At 39.7% G+C, this 24,638-nt stretch overlaps 1 protein-coding gene across 1 annotated transcript in view; it reads right to left on the bottom strand.

Annotated features, from left to right (window-relative positions):
• The window catches only part of LOC124777866 (meiosis regulator and mRNA stability factor 1), a 220,953-nt gene that overhangs the window by 163,394 nt on the left and 32,921 nt on the right, over positions 1-24,638 (bottom strand). Inside the window, exon 6 of the mRNA XM_047253400.1 lies at positions 12,694-12,814. Coding sequence (XP_047109356.1) covers positions 12,694-12,814 — 121 coding nt within the window. The remainder of the gene's footprint in view (positions 1-12,693; positions 12,815-24,638) is intronic.

The following is a 24,638-nucleotide window of genomic DNA, read 5'->3' as shown; positions in this document are numbered from 1 at the left end:
AGCGTGCTGCTGCCTGTATAGCGGAAGTGCCTACTGATAAGAACTGGGCGCGGCAGGAAGTAGCGCCGAGATAAACCGCAATGGCGGCACCGGAAACGGGTCTTTCCAGCGGATTGCGCTTAGTTAAAACTTAGCGCGATCCTCCCAGGCGCCTCGTGCTGCGGCTAAGGCCCCTTTCAAGGTCACCCGCCAAAATGGCGGCGCACACAGCCAGATATTGAAGATTAGATTGGTTGATCACATAACTAATGAGGAAGAACTGAAGAGAATTGGGGAGACACGAAATTTCTGACAATTTGACCAAAAAAGGAATCGTCTGACAAACTGAGACATCAAGGGATCACCAATTTAGTACTGGAGGAAAGTGAGTGAGTGAGTGAGTGAGAGTGAGAGTGAGAGTGAGAGTGTGTGTGTGTGTGTGTGTGTGTGTGTGTGTGTGTGTGGGAGGGGGGGGGGGGGGGGGGGAATCAAAATCACAGAGGGAGACCAAGAGTTGAATACAGTATGCAGATTCAGGAAGATGTATGTTGCAGTAGTTATTTGGAGATGAAGAGGCTTGCACAGGATGTATCAGCATGGAGAGCAGCATCAAATCAGTCTTGAGGACTACCTCTAGAGTCTTAACTCAATACTGGACCTTGAAATTTTGCGAGTCCACTTTTGTGGGATAACCATCTATTTTTCAAGAGGGCCAATTCACATCTTTCAAGATTTCTGTGACACTCACCTGTGAGTCAAACAGTCTACAACCACTCGTGCCACCCTCCTTTGCCCATGTTAAGTATGTCCAGTTCGTTGTATGTGGTATGGGTCCCAACCATTTAAGCCATAGTTCAACATGGAACACCCAAGCGACTTGTCCGAAGTCTTGGTTGTAGACTGAATATTTCTTGTATCCTGCCAATGAACTGAAGTCTGCCATCTTTTCTAGCCACAACTGAGCCTATGTGATCATTGCATCTACTACCCCTACGAACTGTTACATCCAGATTTTTGCATCAGCTGAATGAATTCAACTGTGAATCAGTACTGTACTTTGAGGATACTGTGTTTATTTTGTTTCTGTAAATGTAAAGCAAGTTACCAATCTTTGCACCTCCTGGGAATTGTATCAAGATTTGATTAATATTTCTGTAGCTTTTTTCAGACAGTATATCATTTCTGATAACTGCTAGCCAACAAAAAAACCTGAGGTGGCTATTAATATTGTCTGCATGTTATTAATACACGTCATGTATAAGGGTCCCAATAAACATCCCTGCGACTACCTTGCAGTTACTTCTATTTCTGTCAAGGATGCTCCATCTGAGATAATGTGCTGTGTTCTAACTTCCAAGAAATCCTCAACCCAGTCAAATTTTGTCATATAGTATAGCTTTTTTTAAATAAAAAGAGTACAAAACTGTAGTATATCCAAAAGCTGTAGCCTAGATGAAATGTGTCAGGATCATAATTTCTCTGTGCAGCTATGAAAAATAAATTGTGCCCATAAGAGTAATTCAGTTGCAGCTAAGGTCATTCACTTTGCTTCTTAACAAAAAGGGAGTTGGTGTTTTCTGTAGTCTCCATTATAAAAATCAAATAATGGGATACAAGGGGGAAGGAAATAAAAGCTCATCTCACAACCACACAAATTGCAGTCCATTTTAATTTTCCACCATTCCTTTTCAAAATTTATGGACAAAACAAATGTACAAGAGTAGTATACCACAAAAAGGTTTAATTTTTTTTATTTTAACATAATTCTCATTTTGCAAAATTATGGAGATAAAGGTTTCTATTGTAATATAACATACATCCACTATGTGATCAAAAGTATACAGACACCCTCAAAAACATACGTTTTTCATATTAGGTGCATTGTGTTGCCACCTACTGCCAGTTACTCAATATCAGCGACCTCAGTAGTCATTAGACATCATGAGAGAGCAGAATGGGGCACTCTGCGGAACTCACGAACTTTGAATGTGGTCAAGTGATCGGGTGTCACTTGTGCCATATGTCTATAAGAGAGATTTCCACACTCCTAAACATCCTTAGGCCCACTGTTTCTGATGTGATAGAGTAGTGGGAATGTGAACGGATGCGTATAGCACAAAAGCATACAGGCTGACATCGTGTGTTGACTGACAGAGACCACCAACAGTTGAAGAGGGTCGTAATGTGTAATAGGCAGACATCTATTTATGCCATCACACAGGAATCTCAAACTGCATCAGGACCCATTGCAAATACTATGACAGTTAAGCGGGAGGTGAGAAAACTTATTTCATGGTCGAGCGGCTGCTCATAAGCCACACATCACTCCGGTAAATACCAAATGACGCCTCGCTTGGTGTAAGGAGCGTAAACATTGGACGATTGAACAGTGGAAAAAACTGTGTGGAGTGACAAATCACAGTACACAATGCGGCGAGCCGATGACAGGATGTGGGTATGGCGAATGTCCAGTAAACATCATCTGCCAGCATGTGTAGTGCCAACAGTAAAATTCGAAGGCAGAGGTGTTATGATGTGGTCGAGATTTTCATGGAGGGGGCTTGCACCCCTTGTTGTGTTACATGGCATTATCACAGCACATGCCTACATTGATGTTTTAAGCACCTTCTTGCTTCCCACTGTTGAAGAGCAATTCGGGGATGGTGATTGCATCTTTCAACACAGTCAAGCACCTGTTCATAATGCACGGCCTGTGGCGGAGTGGTTACATGACAATAACCTCCCTGTAATGGACTGGTCTGGCCTGCACAGAGTCTTGACCTGAATCCTATAGAACACCTTTGGAATGTTTTGGAATCCCAGGCCTCACCGACCTATATTGATACCTCTCCTCAGTGCAGCACTCTGTGAAGAATGGGCTGCCAGTCTCCATGAAACCTTCCAGCGCCTGATTGAACGTATGCCTGCGAGAGTGGAAGCTGTAATCAAGGCTAAGGGTGGGGCAACACCATAATGAATTCCAGCACTACTGGACACCACGAACTTTAAAGCCAGGTGTCCAGATACTTTTGATCACATAGTGTAGCTTACAAACATGGTCTAAATAATGACTTCATTTATTTACGTAATAATGTCACTGCAAAATATGAACAAGTGTATTATTTAGAAAGCTAACCAACTCCTAAAGATGAATGAAAGAGAACCTTTAAGAACTCAACTCATTTTTAAAATCCCACCATTTATGTTGCTTCCACTCCAATTTTAAACTTAAAACTCATTATGTAATTATCAATACTCACAGTAAAGAACTATTGTTTATAAATTTTTTTAATTAGCAATTTACTATACCATAAATACATCTATTACAAACATGTCAGGCATTTTTTCATTTCCATACCTCCATCGCAGAATGCATTCCATTATTGTTAACTATGAACACAGTTAAGTACTATTTCTGATAAAAACACACTCAGTGACAAGATGAAATTAAAAATGCATTTCTCTTAAATTTTGGAACTAGTTGCATTAAACTGAACAAAGTGATAAATTACTAAATGCTGCCAAACAAGGGACTTTCTTATATATATATATGTGTGTGTGTGTGTGTGTGTGTGTGTGTGTGTGTGTGTGTGTGTGTGTGTGTGTGTGTGTGTTTCTGTCAGATCTGTCTGACAGAACAGACATCACACATATATAGGACAAAGTTAATCATCAAACTTGGACTGAAAATGTTAGTCTGATCTTTGATACCGTCACCTCAATGCAGCAGTCATTGATGACTTTTGCATGTGGCACCTTGAGAATATTAAGTACAGATTTTCTGTCTGAGGTTAAGTTAATTATGGAACAGACATGACAAAGGATAGCTACTATACAAAAAATTTAAATTAGGCAGAAAAAATGTCTGTTCAAAAATAAGTATCAAAATAGTCTGTTCCAGGAAGAAATTTGGGATGATTCTTGACAATCTAATCCAAAAATCCTCTGAAGTGTTTCCCCATGGCTTAATAGAAAGCTATGGAAGCAGGTAGCTACAATGCAGGTTTGCAGCCACTTATTTTATTGTAATCTATGAAAGGTAAATCTTACTGATATCTATAGAATATGCTTACAAGAAATTCAGAGCAAAGTGTTAGAAAAGAAATACCAGACTCTCAAATGATCACACTAGAGCAGAAATGAACTACTGCAAAACAAGGGCGTATATATTTTCAATGAAGGAGACTATATTTGGACCACCCTTCTACCAAATACCACAATACCGCATTTCACAAGACCATAACGTACAACTAAATACATCGTTCACTTCTGTCAGATACAGCTTTCTGACATGCACTGTGCTTCAATATATTTGTGCTTGAGGCTGTATAATAGTTATGCAAGCATATGAGGAGCTTTATGTAAACAGCAACAGAATTGTCAGGAAGAATCTGTGTGATAAAAAAGTAAAAATTATGACTGTTTGAAGTTCTAAGGCCACAGATACTGTGACATTATTAACACAATAAGCAGTTCAGTTTAAGAGGAATTGGACATTCCTAAAGGAGGCAATCACAGAAGCTGGACAGACAAATATTGGTACAAGGAAGGAAATTGTAGAGATATCTTGAGTAACGAAAGGAGGAACTCAACAGATCAGGTGAAATGGCCACTGGAAAAAGTGAAGAAATTTTTATACAACAATATACCAATAAGATAAAATATGTACAACAACAAAGAAGTAGTAATAAATACAGAAGAACAGCTGAGAAGTGCTTGGATTGAAAGGGGTGTTTGATAAGGATGCAGTCTTCCTGCTATCCTGTATATTGAAGAAGCATTGAAGGAAGTAGAAAGGTTAAGGAGTAGGACTAAAGTTTATGATGAAAGAATATTGATACTATCTATTGACACGATCTGCTGATATGATTGTTTCCCCAATGGCAGAGAACATGCCACTAAGCAAAACAGGCTCAATTTCAATAGCTGCTGCCATAATGCACCCCGTTTGGATACTTCTCCCCAACAACTTCTCTAAACTATACTGTTCTTGAGACATAGCCTTTGGTCCCATAATCCTCCCGACCTCAATCTCTATTAGCCCTTACCTCACACCTGCTTCCACCTGCCCCAGGACCACAGCTCTACTCATCTTGCATACACAGCGTCTTCCCTGCACTCTTCCCGTCCTCTGTTCTATTAACCTCTAACAATTCACTCTCCCATATCATCGTGCACTGCACAAACTCGCTGATGCCCATGTCGCTTTCATTTCGCATGCACTGCTACATACCACTCCCCCCCCCCCCCCCCCCAAAGCATCTGTTGCCTTCTTTCATAGCAGACGTACAACAATGAAATTTCTGGCGATCACACATTAAACACAGGCATGTGCAGCGATGCCAACCAAATTTCGTTTCAACATACTATTGGCACGAAATTATGAACAGACCTCATATTTAGCCAGCACAATGTAGCCGTTTAGTGTGTGCACATGCGAGTGCGCGTGCACGTGCGCCCGTCCCCTAGCTCAAAAAATTATTCTCCACAAAGCTAGCAAAGTTTTCAGACTGCTTGTTTAGGTGCTTGTCGATGATTCCACAGTTCTATTATTCCACGAGTTATTCTCTATGTAACTTCATCTCACCGAGCACTTCCGAGGTGTGTGGCTTCAGTACCACAGAGAAAAATCAGTACAGCGAGATTTCATCAGACAGTGAAGCATCACATTATTTCTTTGTTATCAACTCTTGACAGGTATAGTTGTATGTACCACTTCTACACTAAAATATGAAACATTCATAGTTACTAATAATGTTTACATTTGATAAGATGCCACACTTTCATTTGGTACATACAAAGAAAAAATGCTGAATGCACTAGAGCAGAATATAAACATCTCTGAAGAAAAATTCTTTCCCTGCACATAATTGACCTTCTGATTAAACGGTTGGTCAGTTTTTAAAAGAAAATGAGGGACACTGAACATATTTTCCTTATTCCCTTAAGTTACCACCACTGACTCTTCCTGTTCCAAGAGATGCTTAATTAGCAGTAATTTCAAAGTACCAAATAAAAATTTCAGTTTTAACCTAATGCAGATGTGTATTAAAAAAAAGTATTTTACCACAGTTACTAAAAGTTGTGTTTCTTATAAACAATAATTATATCATCTAACAGCAGCTGTTGCACAACATGAATTTAACTGCAGACCTTTTACACAAACAATACAGAACAGAACCCATTCATTACTGACATGATACAATAGATGTCTTGTTTTAAAAACTATTCTGACAAACAGTTTTAACTTCTCAATAATTTTGTCATCAATACTGTTTGCTGCATTGATACTTGTCTTTATAACATTCAGTGACATCTTTCTCCAATACTGTAGAGGAAAGAAGGGTGGAGGGGGCGGGGGTATCAAAAAACAGCCTACGACCTTGAAAGGCAAAATATGTCATTTTCAAACAGAAAGAAAACTGGAAGAATCTCTCCTTCCTCCATCCACCCTCCCCCCCCCCCCCACCCCCACCCTCTCCCCTTACATTGGACTAACTTCTCAATTTTAATAAAAAAAATTATTTTAATGATTCATATGCCACAATAGCACATTAGTACACTGTGTAAAAACCCTTAATTCGACAAATGCTTCCCGCAATTTCTTCACTTTGTTAAATTTTTTAAATATCTGCCCACAGCTTTTGGAACTCCCCACTTTCCGGTACAACCATTACAAAAACGGGAGAGTAACTGATGCCATTTTGAAGATCAGAACCACAATAAGGTGTGCACAGAGGTGAATTTTGTAGTACACTGCCTACAAAACACAGATATCCAGATTCGAGTTTATGTATATCACTCAATGTTAACTCATCAAAAAATATTCACCACAACTATAGCCATTAGTTAAAGCTCTTTCTCACCCTTCCTTCTAGTCCTTAGCCCATTCTAGCAATTATTTTTATTATTACTTATGCAGCTACATACAGAAAACAATGCCTTGTCAGAAAAGCCCCAATTTTCTATTACTAGATAATGTTACAGTATTTGAAAGCAGAATCATTTTCATGAAACTAAAAAGTTTAGCTTAGAAATAATTTCTGTGCACTTTTAAAGCCTTTCGACTGACACCACAATATCACAGGAAAATCAGTCAAACAATCCTTTGAATGTATGGATCTCGCAAGTGCTAGTTAACTGGTTAAATGTAGTTCCAATAGGAGGGAAAAAAAAACATGGTTGCTCATTATTTACAAAGTGACACTGGATCTTATCATGAGCAGGTATGGGAAGACAAATTCTCTCATTCCAGCATTTTTAAATTAATGTAGGGTGGTAACAATTCTTCATTCACTGAGCAATTAAAAGCTAGCAGCTATGCAGAAATTGTATTAGTGTCACTCCAAATTTTGCATCAACCACCCAAGAGCAAAACATTGACTTTGTTGTAGGAATTGGAGAATGAAGCACTCCTGTAGCTAAATATGTAAGTTTTAATGACCACCTGACTAGCAAGAGTCAGATATTTTGTGATTACATGATAATTTTTCAACGAGTATAACTGAATGCTGGCATAATTCTCCTCATAAAAATGTTAATTTATTTTTATATCCTATATCCATTTGGCTTATGAAATTTTTTCATATCCATTTTGTCTTTAACCCTGTGGCGCATTGTGTCCACTACTGTGGACAACTGTTAATGATCGCTTCTTTGGCATTTTCAATCAGTCCTGAGGCTGAAAATGCGCACAGTTCACTGCAGTGGGCACTCCCTACTGGTGTTGTGTCCTGCATGCATTTGCAGCCTCATGACTCATTGAACCCGCCAGAGAATTGACCATTAAAAGCTGTTCATTGCAGTGAAATTCATGCACCACAGGGTTAATGTAAGCAATCCATTATGTCCATGTACTTCTTATGAACTTCTTGTTCTTACTTTTGATGCCAACAGATGGTGCAGTGTTTTATATACTTTATCTCTTCTTTAATTGTTCTTACATCTGTTTTACTTTTATCACCTATTTCAAACCTATTTTTCATTTGCTTGGACATTAACTATCCCTGTATGTTTTACTTTATTCTTATTTACTGCACTTTCAAAGATGTAAATGCTGCCTAGAAGAGCTTCTGTCCACTGTGACGGCGGTACCTTGCCTGCCAGTCTCATGTAGAGTAGGCACACACAGTCTTTATTCACTGTCACGACGCTTTGTACACAAATATCTGTGTCAAGATTGGAAGTGTGGCCCTATCTGAGGACAGCTGCATGCCTTCACCAAAGGCGAACACCAAAATTTCGACTATTTATGACTAATGCGTTACCCAAAGTTCTTATTCAAATTCTGAAAAAAAGCTTGTGCTGTATGTGCAACCTAAACTGTTTTTCCTACTGAAAATATATCAAGGTTGATGCACCATGGCCGTAGAGTGAGAGGCTTTATACATAGTTCCACATTCAATTCTTCGTACTTTCAGGCATTTTCCTGCAGCGGGAGGACTGGAATACGGTGTACTTAGCCTTGCGATGCCAACTGAGGAGCTACTCGAGTGAAAAGTAGCAGCTCCAAGATGTGTGAAACTGACAATGGCTAACAGAACAGTGTGTTGACTCCATGCCTCTCCACACCACATCTCAGTAATGTCATTGGCATAGGGCAAAATAGCAGGTAGCCTGAACTGGGTGGTCCATCAATGATGAGCTGGAATAGTCTCAGAAATAATAAATTACTGTCCAACAGGGAAACATTATGTAGACAAAGGAAAATGTGGAGAGATCAGGAAAGCATTTAACAATTTGCAACAGTCATAAATCAGGATGTAATGCATAAAAATCTCAATAAGGCTGACACACACTAAACCAATGAATATAAGTAATTTATTTGCTTAAAGATTAGGGGATTTTAAACCATGCATGTAGAAAACAATGTAAAACAACACACAAAATACACCATTCAAAACAATGCTATAAACATCATTTGCACGAAAAACTTTACTAAGTGTGACTCGTATTTTCTGTATGCCCCTGAAAACCCTACAGCAGTAACCATGATAAGGCAACTGTATAGTAAGTAATCAGATGTATTATTACTCTTATTGTTAATGTCTCTTTCAGTATTTCTTGTGTGTGAAGAGCTGTAACATTTGACAACCCACATTTTTATATAAAAAATAAATAAATAAATAAATAAACAACAACGTGCAAACATATTATGATCCCTCTGGCACCCTGTTTTCCTACTGACAACTATCTCCTCCAAAAACAAGTTGAGTGTAGTGTTATCTTGCACTCCATTTTGAGCCACCATCCTCTACTTCTATTTGTATGTTTGCAAGTCAATTTTACACTGAAATGAAATATCTGCTATAAAATTAACAACGAACATTGTAAACATTGTATCTCGTTACACAAAAATATGCAGGTGTGACAGCAGCTGCAAATAGTATTGCTGAAGTTATAAACCAAACTGTATGACTTGGGAGCTCACTCAGATGTGAGTAATACGTGCACTGCTCAAGAGTGTCAATGATGTAGGAAAATCTGGCAGCTTTTACATTAACTGTTAGTTCATATGATAGAATCCTGTGATTTTTTGTTTGTTTTAAATATCTGTGAAATTCTGTGGTGTTAAGTAAAGACTAAATAGGAAACTTATCAATAAACATCTAAAGCCCACCCTCAAACCTAATGACACGGTTCCTTTCGGAGGAACTTCATGATTTATTATGGAATGAGCAGTTTCAGTGCCCACACCATCATCAGGTTCATCAAACATTAAATCATCATACTATGTGATAAAATCAGTAGCATCAAATAATAATATTCTTGAATTAATCACTGGATTTTGTAATTTGACGGCTGGTATGATAACGTAAATGTTTTATGAACATGATGATGGCCCACAGAACAGAACTTTTTCAATTAAAAAATTTTAACAGTAGCTGTTGGTGGTAAATCATGACATTCTTTAAAAATTTGCAAGCTAAGGGGTACCATCTACTTCAAATATCAGACCTGTAACATATTATTCTTAAATCTGCAATTGTCGGGATAGATTGGTGAAACAGTACGTGTGAGTTTACATCACACCTCAAATTCCACTTGTCCTTGTCATGATACAAACACTTTAGGTGGACATTCATTCAAATACAAGTACTCTGAAACTATGAAAAAGTCTATGTTATGAACAGCAGCATCTGCCTAGTGGATCAGATGAAATAGCAATTTTAAATACTCGGCGTCTACAGTTTCTGTACACAACAAAGCTTGAAAAAGACATTTTGCAGAGAAACAATTAAAATCTACAATATATGGCTGTAAATCCCCATTTAAGAGCTCAATAGAGAATACTGAATCTGAAACATTATTTCCTATTGTAAACTAGCACTTTTTGTCACTGACTGGTTCTTTCACCTCTGCCAGTAATTTGTTAATGCAAAAGGTGCTAGAACGCATCACGATTTTTTGTTAGATAGGATACAGCCTGTAACCTTGGAAGCAGACTCACTCACACTAGTACAAGTGATTGAATGTGTGTCCTAAAGAGGAGCAGAGATGTGTAAACACAAGATTTTTTACGCCCTACTTTACAGACTGCCCTCACAAAAACTGTGCTGTGGCATTAGTATTGGCCTGCTTTATTAACCTGTTTTGCAGAGGATAAATGTGCGGATGGGCGTAGATATAGGAAATTTGAAATGGAGGGCAATGAGGAGACAGGCAGACTGGAGGGCAATGAGGAAACAAGAAGACTGTGGGGATGAATGAAGAGGTGAGAAGTCGGGGGAGGGGGGGAGGGCGGCATGAGGAGATTGGCAATGGGGAGACTTGGGGTGGTGATGAGGACCGGAGGGGGAGGGTGGGTGGTGATGAGACTGACAGAGGGGTGAGAGGATACTGACAAAGAGATGCGGAAGTTTGAGATGGTCAGCGAGAGGGGGCAGGGGGAAATAGGCAGTGTGGAGGTGGGGAGGAGATGTGTGCATTGTATGTGTCCAATAAATACCAACGCACAGCCACAGGAGAAGTATTATAATATACTTGAGAGCTTCTGTAGAGGCTGCAGCTATCTATAACGAAATACCATCCGAAAAAAAGGTGCACCAATATCTAGGCAAATCTTGGTAAGATAAGTGGTGCAAAGACTGGCAACTTACTTCAAATGTACAAATATATTATTGGGTACTTCACAATACTCAGAATAGTAGTATCTTACAAGTACAGCATCAATTAGTGCCAAGTACAACATCAATTAGTGCTAACTGGAATTAGTAACTCTTGCAAATACTCATATGTAACAATTTGTTGGGGGATATGAAATGACATTATGAAATAGGCTCAATCACAAGTAAAGCTTGTGGGAGACTGGTTCATTGATACGATACTAGGAAAATGCAGTCAGTTTACAAAGGAGACTTGTGAAAGATCATTTGCATGTTTTATATTAGAATACTGCTTCAGTGTGGAACTCACAGCAAAAAGACTAACAGAGGACACTGAACATATACAAAGAAGAGCAATATAAATAATCAGAAGTTAGTTTGACACACACAAGGCAATCACAGAAATTCTCAAAAACCTGAACAGGCACACCCTTCCATACAGACACAACATATCCAAGGTAATCCTGCATACAATATTATGGAAAGGTTACTTGCTACTCACCGTACAGCGGAGATGCTGAGTCACAGACAGGCACAACCAGAAAGTGAGCTTACGGCCAACAAGGCCTACAGTGGAAATAGGCAACATACATACACACACACTCACAAACGCAACTCACAAACACATGATTACAGTCTCTGGTTGCTGACAGTCTTTTTGTTGTGACTGCCCGCAACTAAGCATCTGCTGTATAGTGAGTAGCATGTATCCTTTTCATAATATTGCTCATTCTGTCCTGGATTTTCCATTGTTTGAAATCCTACTTACAAACTTTTATAACTGTTCCTTCCTCAATTAGAAAAGAGGGATAGGTTGGAGAGATGGAGCCTGCCTTTTATAGGACAAGGGGACGCAAGGATGAAGAGGGAGATGTTAGAGAGTACGACTACAAAATCCAAGACAGTACTTTGGGGAGCACTGTGTCAACTCCAGCCAGGTATGATAGGAGAAAACAGTTAAAGAACCAGGAATCATCTCTTAATCTGCTTTGTGTCTATCAGCAGTGCTCTAATTTCAGTTTCTCAAGATAAGTTGTAAGACACCTACTAAAATCTGAAACATGTAGCCACTTTCTTCATTCAAAGACTGATTTTATTCAGCTCTCCACACCCATCTATTTAATGCAAGTCTCCATCACTACACAACTACTGTAACCCATGTCCATATGAACCTATATATTGTATTCAAGCCTTTGTGTTCCTGTACAATTTTCTCTTCTATATTTCCATCCACTACCAAATTAACCATCTCTTGATACCTCAGGATGTGCCCTATCAACCTCCCTCTCTGTCTGTCTGTCTCTCAAAGCACACGTCTCTTGAACACTATTTTCTACATCTTCATTCATTACCTGGTCCATCCATCAAGCTATGGCCAACCAATCCCCCACTGCTTATTAACAAAAGGAGTAAACAAGAGATGGTGTGAATATAAAGAAAAGACTGCAAATGTTTTAGGTTTCATTTAACAACTATCTGTAGATGCACCCACAACTTACATATTTATAAATACTGAAACTGACAGAAATTTGAACTTAAACTCTTAATATCTTACAATGAAGAAATTAGAAATTCTGTGACCACAGTAATTCAATAAACATGTTAGTACCTTTATTGCCCGCAGTGGCAATTCTTCAGCAAGTGCAGAAAAGCTGTAATTTTCATTAGCAGACAGGATCAAAGCTTCTGATGTGTTCCTTCTGTGTAGTAGGATTACATGGATTTTTTTCCTGTAATTAATCAATAACATGTTAAGGAAATAAACTAAAAATGTTTTTAAAGACTTAAGACACCTAAAAGACTAAATACAAGTTAAGTAAACCCTCACCAACTTGGACTTCAATAATATTCCATGATAACTTGGAATTAAGTGAACCATCATTTGTGCCCAGCTAATTTATTGCAAAATTTTGAAGTCATCTGCTCCCTTCTTCATTCCCCTTAAGCATACACCAAACTCAAATCCTGCTTAGTTCACTTACAGAAGCCACCATGATAAGAGGTGTTAAATTATATCTCTGTGACTGATTACAATTTTAGTACAATGAGTGTTAGGAGTAAATATAAATCAGTAAGTTTAAAAGTACTTGATAAAATCCATGCCAGTGTTTCTGTCGAGAGTGTTGCATGACAGAGTTTGGTAATAATGACTTTTTATGACATTAAGAAAAATGGCAATACAACTTCAGCCACATGAGACATCCAAAAACCAAAACCACTCACCAGATCCAAAACTGACCACCAACTCCTGTTAAGAAGAGTCAAATTGTAGATTGTAACAGAAAGACATACAGGCGAATTACGCAAAACTGGTATCAAGGATAGTACTGTAGGGCTGTTTAGATTCATAATCAGAAAACATCTCTAACACAAAAGCATGTGTAGAAACAGATGTTGTTGAATCATTTGCCGAAGTATGAGGTGTGATCAAAAAGCAACAGGAATACTTTAATTTTGCGGGCTTTATACAACAATTTTCAAAACTATTTTTAATCTTTTTGGTACGCGTATTCCTGAGTATGTTTGCATTTTCAGCTGTTTTGGGCATTTAGTTTATTGCTGACAATCAAAACATTGTACATGTTTTCATGCACTGGGCAAATTTTTACTTATAAAGAAGATTGATCAAAAGAATCTGCATTACACTCTGCTTGAAAAATGGAATAAAGTGCAGCACCACACTTGAAATGTTGACCTCGGCTTTTGGTGAAACTACTATGATTAAGACAAGAGTTTCAGAGTGGTACAAACGTTTTAGAGTGGGTCAAGGACACAAAGATGACTGTCCTGGAGACCCTAGCACATCAGTTACTGATGACAATGCATGGGGGGGGGGGGGCTGCAATACTGCCAAATTAACATCCAGAGGTGGTTGATGATGTCAGCATATCCTTTGACTCATGCCAAGCAAATTTTTGGGTGGTTTGGGCATGAAACATTTAGGATCAAAATTTGTACCAAAAGTGTTGAATTTCGACCAAAAACAACATCACATCGACATCACTCGGGAACTGCTGATCAGGAATTGCTGACTGAAGTCAACAACAAACCAGAACTTCTGAAGATGGCTATAACAAGTGACGAAACATGGGTACTTGGGTGTGGCGTGGAAATGAAGGCCCAATCACCCCAATGGAAACCAACTGAACAGCCATGACCGAAAAAAATTCTACAAGTTCCAGCACATGTGAAGGTTCATCTCACTGTTTTCTCTGATTACAATAGGATATTGCATTATGAATACCTGTCTTATGTCATGATGTTGTTTGGACATGGAGGAGATACAGAGAGAGAGGAACTTTCGATGACATGCCTCACAGAGGCCGCCCAAGGGCTATTACTGCAGTGGATGACCGCTACCTACGGATTATGGCTCAGATGAACCCTAACAGCAACACCACCTTGTTGGACAATGCTTTTTGTGCAGCCACAGGACATTGTGTTATGACTCAAACTGTGAGCAATAGGCTGCATGATGCCCAACTTCACTCCCGACGTCCATGGCAAAGTCCATCTTTGCAACCATGACACCATGCAGCGCAGTATAGATGGGCCCAACAACATGCTGAATGGACCGTTCACGATTGGCATCACGTTCTCGTCACCGATGAGTGCCGCATATGCCTTCAACCAGACAATTGCCTGAGATGTGTTTGAAGGCAACACGGTCAGGCTGAATGCCTAAGACACACTGTCCAGCAAGTGCAGCAAGGTGGAGGTTCCTTCACATTTTGAGGTGGCATTATGTGGGGCCGACGTAAACTGCTGGTGGTCATGGAAGGCACCGTAATAGCTGTACGATACATGAATGCCATCCTCCGACCGATAGTGCAACCATATAGGCAGCGTACTGGTGAGGCATTCGTCTTCATGGACAATTCGTGCCCCCTTTGTGCACATCTTGTGAATGACTTCCTTCAGGATAATGACATCGCTCAACTAGAGTAGCCAGTATGTTCTCTAGACATGAACCCTATCGAACATGGCTGGGATAGATTGAAAAGGGCCGTTTATGGACGACATAACCCACCAACGACTGAGGGATCTACGTCGAATCGCTGTTGAGGAGTTGGACAATCTGGACCGACAATGCCTTGATGAACTTGTGGATAGTATGCCATGATGAATATAGGCAAGTATCAATGCAAGAAAATGTGCTACTGGGTATTAGAGGTACCAGTGTGTACAGAAATACCTCTGAAGGTATCACTGTATGGTGGTACAACATGCAATGTGTGGTTTTCATGAGCAATAAAAAGGATGGAAATGTTGATCTCTATTCCAATTTTCTGTGCAGCTTCTGGAACTCTCGGAACTGAGGTGATGCATTTTTTTTTTATTTTTTTTTTTTTTTTAGATATGTGTATAAACCCAACTTCCCTGAATGCCCCGCTGTAATTGGTTACTGTGCTCTCACTGAAAGAACCTAAACAATTACCTGTAGCCTAACTCCCGTATTAAAGATATGAGCCACTTCTTTCACAGACTCTACCATCCTCCACCGCATCACCACCTGGATCATTACTCATCACTGTTAAGACCACCTCCCTACATACCAAAATGTCCACGTACATGGTGTTATCACCATCAAACTATACCTCTTCATCCTATATCATTGCGACTTCAAACTCTCCACCTTCTTGTACAGTTAACGAATTGCATTCCTACATGTATCTACTTCTCCTTTTGAGGAAAAGATACACAAACAAATCTGCAGAACAGCAATGGCCACTCTTGTAGCACCCCCCTATAACAAACTATTTATGGGCCACTGGGAGGAAGCCTACGTAGTCTCTAAAACCTCAAACCCCTTGCTTGGTTCAGGTTCATTGATGATACCTTCCTGATCTGGACCCAGAGCCACATCACCCTATCCTCATTCCTCCACAGCCTCAACACCTCTCCAATTCACTTACCTGTTCCTCAAGCCAACATGCCAATTTTCTGAATGTTTACCACCTCTGCTGGCTTCATCCACACCTCTGTCCATGTCAAGACTATAACCATCAACAGTATCTGTATTTTGATAGCTGTCTTTCATTCTCCACTGAAAACATCACTCTCATACAGTCTGACCACCCTGGAATTGCACATCTGCAGTGAGGAGAATCCCCTTGCCCAGTATGCTGAAGGTCTTATTAAACCTTCAGGCAAGCACTGTTCTCAAAACCAACCTGCAGATATATTTCACACACCATACCCTCACCCCTAATCCTCGCACAACCCCAAAAACTAACTGCAAAGGAGCACCCCCTTATCACCCAGTATCATCATTCACCACGGCTTCACCAGCTTCCTGCTCAAAGATGAGAAACATCCTACCCACAATAATCCCCACTCTTCCCAAAGTGCTATTTAGCCAGCCCCACAATCTAGACAATATGCTGCTCCGTACTTACGTCACACTGTCACCCAATCCCTTGCCCCATGGTTCATACCCCTGCAGAAGACCCAGGTGCAAGAGCTGCCCAATACCCTCATTCAGCAAATCCCACACAAGTTCTTTCACTGGCTTATCCTATCCTATCACAGGCAGGACCATATGCGAAAGCAATCATATATTCTGCACAGAATTTTATGTGGGCATGACCACCAACCAGTGGTCCTACCAAATATAGAGCTGACAACCCAGTGGCAAGACATTCTGAAATCTTGCCCCCCCCCCCCCCCCCCCCACATCTCTGCAAGCCCCTGCCCTACACTCACCTCCACTCTGCCCTAGGATCTTAACTCACACTGCACCCACTCCCTCTTCTCCACAGTTTCCTTTTCCTGCGTTCTGTTAGCCCCAACCGATCCACTCCTACTTGTCATTGTTATCGTGGGCTGCACAGACTTACCAGTGCTGATGCCCTTGCCGCATTCCTGTTCCATGTACCTAATGCATCTCTCTCTACCACATTCTTATTCTGTGCAACTGTTGCCTCCCTCCCAGCTGTCAGCCACCCTTCCCTAAACCTGTGCCCCCACCTTTCTCCTCCATCCACACAAGAAGTGGCAGAACTGCAGCTCTAGCAAAGTGTAATCAGGTGGCACAATGTAGCTCTACAGAGTGAGGGAGGGGTGGGGTAAGGGGCAGTAGGGACAGTGGTGGGGGGGGACTGACTGACTGACACTCACACTCACACTCACACTCTCTCTCTCTCTCTCTCTCTCTCTCTCTCTCTCTCACACACACACACACACACACACACACACACACACACACACACACACACACACACACACACACACACACACAGAGAGAGAGAGAGAGTAGAGAGAGAGAGAGAGAGAGAGAGAGAGAGAGGGGGGGGGGGGGGGGGGGGAATACATCCAAATGAGGGCAGCAAAGTTTCAGCCCAGATACGTTGCCATTGACTATTATTCAGTGAGTTGTTTTCTTTACTCTAACTTCCTATCTTGTTTTGATTTAATCACTACATACACTGTAGGTTATTTTCCTAATTATAGCTCCAGATAACTAAGAAAACATTTATATAGTTCAATAATATGAACAATGAGTCCAAATTTGTGAGGTTTCATTACATAGTAAAAAACTGTGCACTATAAAAATTAGAGTATTGTGAAATACAGAGGAAAAAGTTTGGAGGAAATTAGATAACCAAAATACAGGAGATACAAATACTTACATTATTACGTGCATAATAACAAACAAAAATTTAGGCACACACTTTCACTAATTACAGATATGGCATACAGGATTATTACTGAGAGTGAGCTGTTTAAACAAAAAGGGTTGTTTTACAGAACTGCTCTAGATTAAAAAATATCTCATGATCTCATTTTGCAAAAGCATACCGTATTTACTCGAATCGAAGCCACACTCAAATCTAAGCCGCACCTGAAAAATGAGACTCGAAATTCAAGAGGAGAGAAAAGTTTTAGGCTGCACCTCCAAATCGAATATGAGACACAATTTAGGTCGAATGAATACTACAGTAGTTTGGTTCGAGGCGTAAGCTTAGCAGTTAAGCTTTACCAGGTAGCCATTGCTATGTGTCAGGCGCTCCGTCCGTATTTATATGGGTACCCTTCCTTTTTCACGTGCTTCGTCTGGTTTGAATTGATTGCTTATTTTCCTTTGATCTGATAAGTGCCGTTCTCTTTGTTATAGGTATTTATGTCACTTTAAGCTGAAGATGCATTACTGTACTGTGTCATGCATTGTTTGTTGCATTCTGATAATGAGTGTTTACGGCCTGTCGCCGCTCGCGGCATGGCTTGCTTCTGTGCGTGCTACCGCCGCTTAAAAAAAGAGAGAGAGAGGGGAGGGGGGGGGGAGGGGGAGAAATCGTCTCATTAGCGAAACAATGGCAAGAGACTGCTATTTGTTGTCACTTACACTGCTGCTTTCTTTGATAATGATCAACAAGAACCAAATAATAGACTGTGTATGATAGATGATGTTCTGAACGAGAGTTTAGCAAAAATCTTTCTCCGTTTGAAAATCTTTGCAGACGCCTCTTTAGTACATTACATTCTGCACAGAAATAGAGACTTCTTAGATTTAAAAATCTAGTCAATTGCCGTGCTTCATTTCTGACTGTATCACTATTACACATAGGAATAATACGAATATAAACATGACATGATACGTATATTCTTCCGCGTTTGCTGTCGTCTCACTCTAGTTTCATAGTTTATTAGGCAGACAGAATTTAAATGAGATAGCAGCAAACACGAAAGAATACGTGGCAAAATGTTTACATTCATGTTATTCTTATGGTTAAGAGAATATTGCATGTGATTCACAATTCATAAAAGTTCCTATTAGCAACCATCTCTTCTCACAGATAGGAATAAATTCAGAATGTAGAGTTGGCCATATTGACAAAAATCCCTAACAGTCTTGCCAGTCAGATTTTCGTAGTACATTGAAACGCTGCAACATTCGAAGATGAACAATATGGAATTTGTACTTACTTCGATGGATAATGTACGAAAATGCAGTGGTCGAAACTCGGGCCGAAGGAAAAAAAGCTCATCTTCCACCTTTTTTTTTTAATTTATTTACTGACGCAGAGGTTTTGGCGCCAGTATTTATCTTTGTGCCTGCAAAGCATGCCTGTGTAGCGCTACATATATTCGACGGCAGAAGTTAGTTGTGGCGGCATCTACCAACATTTTTCAGAACTTCCGCTTACTTTGCACTCGATTCTAAGCCGCAGGTGGTTTTTTGGATTACAAAAACCGGAAAAAAAAGTGCAGCTGGGATTCGAGTAAATATGGTATATGTCCCTGTTTAGCAGTGTACCCTTTCAGTCCAAAAATTTGAGACTATATAAAAAAAAAAAGTTAAGATGTTTGTTTTAATGTTTCAGCCTACCTCCAATTGAATATGACACACACACAACATTCATACAAGCATCTGAAACTGTCAGAAAAATCCTTCTTTTGGATGTTTTTTTGACTCTTACATCACAATGGCTTTTATATATTATGTCATCAAAGTTTTGACCCTTTGTGTGTATTTCTGCATTGCGTCTCATAACCAATGATTTGGTCCAGAAAATAATTGTCTGCATTCTCCGCTTCAATTAAGTCACAGCACCTGTCCGTACATCATTGGTTTTCTTCTGTGTAGGGCCACCTTTGAACACAATTTTCTCGCAATCAAAACATTCTGGAGAATGTCTAACACTTGATTTAGAGTGCTGCTCCATTGTAGTCAAACGCCCACTGCTTAACACTGCATGCTCCCAACTGACTGGTCGAATACTAATTTTTTGTTTACAGTTGTTACTTTAAATTGCCACTAATTACTGTGTTGACATTGCTGTGTCAGGAATAAAATCACTCTCTGAAGTTTTTGGATGGGCAGTGTATACACGAAAGATTACACACCATTCCAAAAGAACGATGATTTGTATTAAGTGATTTTTCTGTTAGCTGTCGTGCCCACTTTCAAAAAAATGTTGAAATGTGTGTGAAATCTTATGGGACTTAACTGTTACGGTCATCAGTCCCTAAGCTTACACATTACTTAACCTAAATTATCCTAAGAAAACACACACACACACACACACACGCACACACACACACACACACACACACACACACACACACACCCATGCCCGAGGGAGGACTCTAACTTCCGCCGGGACCAGCCGCACAGTCCATGAGTGCAGCGCCTTAGACAGCTCGGCGCCCATTTTCATTTCAATTTTTCATCTAAATTTCATATATACGATGCTTTTACAGAAGTGTGTCACAACACAACAAGTATTATGATACATAGGATGGGTAGCAACCCTCAAAAAGCTTGTTTCTGTACACCATACTAATAATTAATAGGTAAAATAGAAGACTATTTCATGTGGACAAAATAATGTTGCTAAGCAATCATCTTCTACATCATAGACAGCAATATTATTTAAAAGAAATGGAAAGCATACTTGTACAAAAAACACTGCTATTGAGATTAGGGCACTGACAGATTAAAATTAATTTCAGAAATTATTCACAGTACCTCACCAAACTAAAGAAATCACCGTCTTTCAATAATGGGGGCATACATGGTGATTTGAACTTTCCTAAAAGTAACTACGCTCTAAATATTATAAAATTCCCCCACAACATTTTTCGGTCTACATGTTTCGGCTAATCTAAGGAGCTACTGCAGGAATTTTGATACAGGTTTTGCTAATAGACAGACTGATTCACAAGAAAAGTTTGTGTGTATCATACATATTATAAACAAGTCATCCGGCTGTAAATATTTAGTGCCGGCTGTGTGAAGCTGAGGTGGCTCACTACAGTTTGATTAAAATAACTTGATAGCTGACAATTCACAAGTTGGTGTTGGTTTCCTCCAATCAGAGCCTTCAACATCATATCCGAACCATTACCTATTGCCAAACTGTCACAAAAATTGGTCATTTCACTTACAATTTCTTGCCCCACTTTCTTTCTGTGTGTGTTTGGATCCTGAGTCTTGGGTTTGGCCCTTTTATTTTGTTTTCGTATTTCATCACACATGATACACTACTGGATCCTTCCGCACAAGACACAATTTAGCAACACATTACAGTTATTACGTAAAATTAGAGAGATTAGAGCACGCACGGAGGCTTTCAGACAGTCGTTCTTCCCGCGAACCATACGCAACAAACAGAAAAGGGAGGTAATGACAGAGGCACGTAAAGTGCCCTCCGCCACACACCGTTGGGTGGCTTGAGGAGTATAAATGTAGATGCAGATAATCACAGAGATCAGCTTACGTTAGATAACCTCTGCACAAAATTCCGTGAAGCTGAAGTTCTGAAGGCTACAATTCATCTTTGCAACTGGGTATCAGTCAAATACTACAATCTACAGTAGAATAGTAGCAAAGCGCAGTGGTTCGCATTCAAACCTGGTATGTAGAAGGTCATGGTTCGAATCTCGTCAAATGTAGTTAGATGTTTGTTTATTTCTAAATCTAATCAAAAGTCTTCGATTATTATTTTTATTCGATTCACTGGTTTAAATGTTTTTTTTCTTTTTTTTTTTTTTAATTTCTAATACTTTGTAGCATCATTCCAATTGTTGTACTGACTGTTTCATTTGTTCTTATTTTTCTTCCTATCATTCTTTTTCCATTTAGAATATGTCAGTGTCGCCTATAATCTGCAACCAAGTGCCAACAAGACTCCTCATCAGTTGGTAATGTGGCAGCTCATGCAGCCAGTGTGAGGGTAGTTTCAGGTAACCAATGATCGCAAGAAATTATAGTTTGCTTCTAGCACTGAAACTGAAATTTTTCTGTTTCGAGTTTGCTCTTAGTTGTTATCTTTAACATTCATGAACAAAGAAATTGGGATTTTAATTCTGCCTCAGATTGTTGACGGTAGATTTCTCAGATACACTGCACGTCATGAGGTTGTGGTTAGGTTAGGACGAGTTTAAATTCAAGACCATAAAACACTTTGCCTGCCACTGTTCAGTCACTGATCGTTTAAAATTATTTATTAACAGAGCAGCTCACATTTCTGCCATACCTCATGGACACTGCTTCCAACATTGCTCCATGTTGTACATTAATAACATTTGTTAAGCGACCTGCCATGTTTGTGAGTCACCTACAACTGAGCAGCAGCCAGCAGCCGATGTGGCAACACTGTAGTGGCAAGCGACATGTCAACCATCAAGTAATTTTAATTGGACTATAGTTTTATACACACCTGTTACATTGTGGGAAAGGCTATTTTAAAAGCTCAAGATTCTTTAAAAATGAGTAATCTTGTCAGTGCTTTAAAAAGAATCTCTCTCTCTCTCTCTCTCTCTCTCCCTCTCTCTCTCTCTCTCTCTCTCTCTCTCTCTCCCCCCCCCCCCACCCCCCACCCCACCCCACCCCACCCACCCCTCCCTCTTGTCTGAAGAAGTGAAGACTTTTCTACTTTATTTGAGTCTACTAGCAGTACTAGAAATTTTACCCCTTCTCTGTTTCAACCGTCTTGGTGCTATGAGAGACAGAGAGAGAGAAATTCAGGTACAGGGTCTGACTTATCATAATTATCGTAATCTATACAAATGTGATGCCGCACCAGACCTACATTCATTACAGTCGGAAACACTCAAAAAATACGCTTTTAACACACTGTGAGGAAAGAGGTCGTCATACGCATGGGAAGAAACCACCTCCAACTAGTAGTTAAAGATACCAATCTGGGATGGATCTCACAACCAATAACGCCATATCACTTTTCTATATGCAATACTCAGGACTGGCAGTTTTCATATTGATCTAAATGTGTTAGATGAGAAACTGTTACATAACAGCAAATGACTTTGTAAAATGAACACTCAGTTTTTTTGTATATTTCCAGATGTATATTTTAAGGTTACTAGTGTTGTTTTGAATAGAAGATAACAAAATTGTGATCCTACCACCTAGTGACAGAAACAACCCAATGTATGGGACCAGGTTTCACGTCTGCAAACTATGAGTAGATTCATCGAAGTAGAAGCTGTATAATAAGTGACCAACCACACTTTGTAAGATTATTACACATTACTGTTAGAAGCAGACGGAGTACATTACGCCATTATGCATCTATTAACATATTTTGAATTGTATAAAATGGAAAAACTATTTAGAGACATGAAGCAGTTTCTGACGTTTCTTTCGAAATGGATAAAGTGATGAAGTATACTAACAATTCAATAATACCTATTTACATGAAGCCAAAGCAAATGGGTAATTTACTGAATTTAATATACTGAATCTTTATTACGTGTGCCACAAATCATCCTCGAAAATTTAATCACAGAACTGCACAGAGTGAAAATATTTATATTCAATGACATGACCAAAAAACAGCCAAATATACCGAGGTGACAAAAGTCGTGGGATACTTTCTAATATCCGGTCGGACCACCTTTTGTCCAGCATAGTGGATCAACTTGATGTAGCATGGACTCAACAAGTCACTGGAAATCCCATGCAGAAATATTGAGTCATGCTGCCTCTGATCTTCAAACAAGCCATGAACAACTGTGGCCTGGTGACATAGTGCACAGCCATCCATAAAAATTCCATGGTTGTTTGAGAACATGTAGTTGATGAAAGGCTGTAAATGGTCTCCAAGTGTCCAAACATAACCATTTCCAGTGACAACCAGTCCATTCCACGTAAACACAGCACAGACCATTATGGAACCACCAGTTTGCACAGTGCCTTGTTGACAACTTGGGTCCCTGGCTTTGTTGTTGACAACTTGGGTCCATGGCTTCGTGTGGTTTGCACCATGCTCTAACCATACCATTAGCTCTTACCAATTGAAATTGTGACTCACCTGATCAAGTCACTGTTTTCCAGTGATCTAGGGTCCAACTGACAGTCACATGCCCAGGAGAGGCACTGCAGGTGATATCGTGCTGTTAGCAAAGGCACATCTATCGTTTGCTGTCACTGATTTCTGTGGTTATTTCATATGGTATTGCTTATCTGTTGGCACTGGCAACTCTACACCAACACCACTGCTCTCAGTCATTAAGTGAAGGTCTTCAACCACTGCGTTGACCGTGGTGAGATACAATGCTTGAAATTTGTTATTCTCATGTACAGGTTGACTATTACATAGAAGATGACAGCAACCAGCCACTTTTTCCAATGCTATTTATTTATATAAATAGTGCCATTACAGGTTTCGAACCGAAAGGTTCATCTCCAGATGGCTAATTCACATTTTACATTAGCTTTCGCCTTTTCTCAGCATGCTCTTGACACTCTGGATCTCAGGATATATACTTCCCTAATGATTTGAAAAATGGAATGTCCCATATGTCTAGTTCCAACTACCGTTCTGCGTTCAAAGTCTTAATTTCCATCATGTGGCTATAAAGACATCACAAACCTTTTCACAAGAATCACCTGAGTACAAATAACAGTTCCACCAATGCACTGCCCTTTTACACCCTGTGTACACGATACTACCACAATCTGTATACCATATTTACCCGATTATAAGATGAGAGTTTTTTTCACAAATTCGTCATTCGAAAACCATTATGTTTTTACAGTATTTTCACCTTCCATCTACAAATGAAGCTTTGGCACGAGAGCTTTCG

Source organism: Schistocerca piceifrons, chromosome 2, assembly GCF_021461385.2.
Source record: "Schistocerca piceifrons isolate TAMUIC-IGC-003096 chromosome 2, iqSchPice1.1, whole genome shotgun sequence".
Classification (NCBI taxonomy): domain Eukaryota; kingdom Metazoa; phylum Arthropoda; class Insecta; order Orthoptera; family Acrididae; genus Schistocerca; species Schistocerca piceifrons.
Note: the sequence above shows the minus strand (reverse complement) of the source record. Positions and strands in the feature narration are given on the sequence as shown.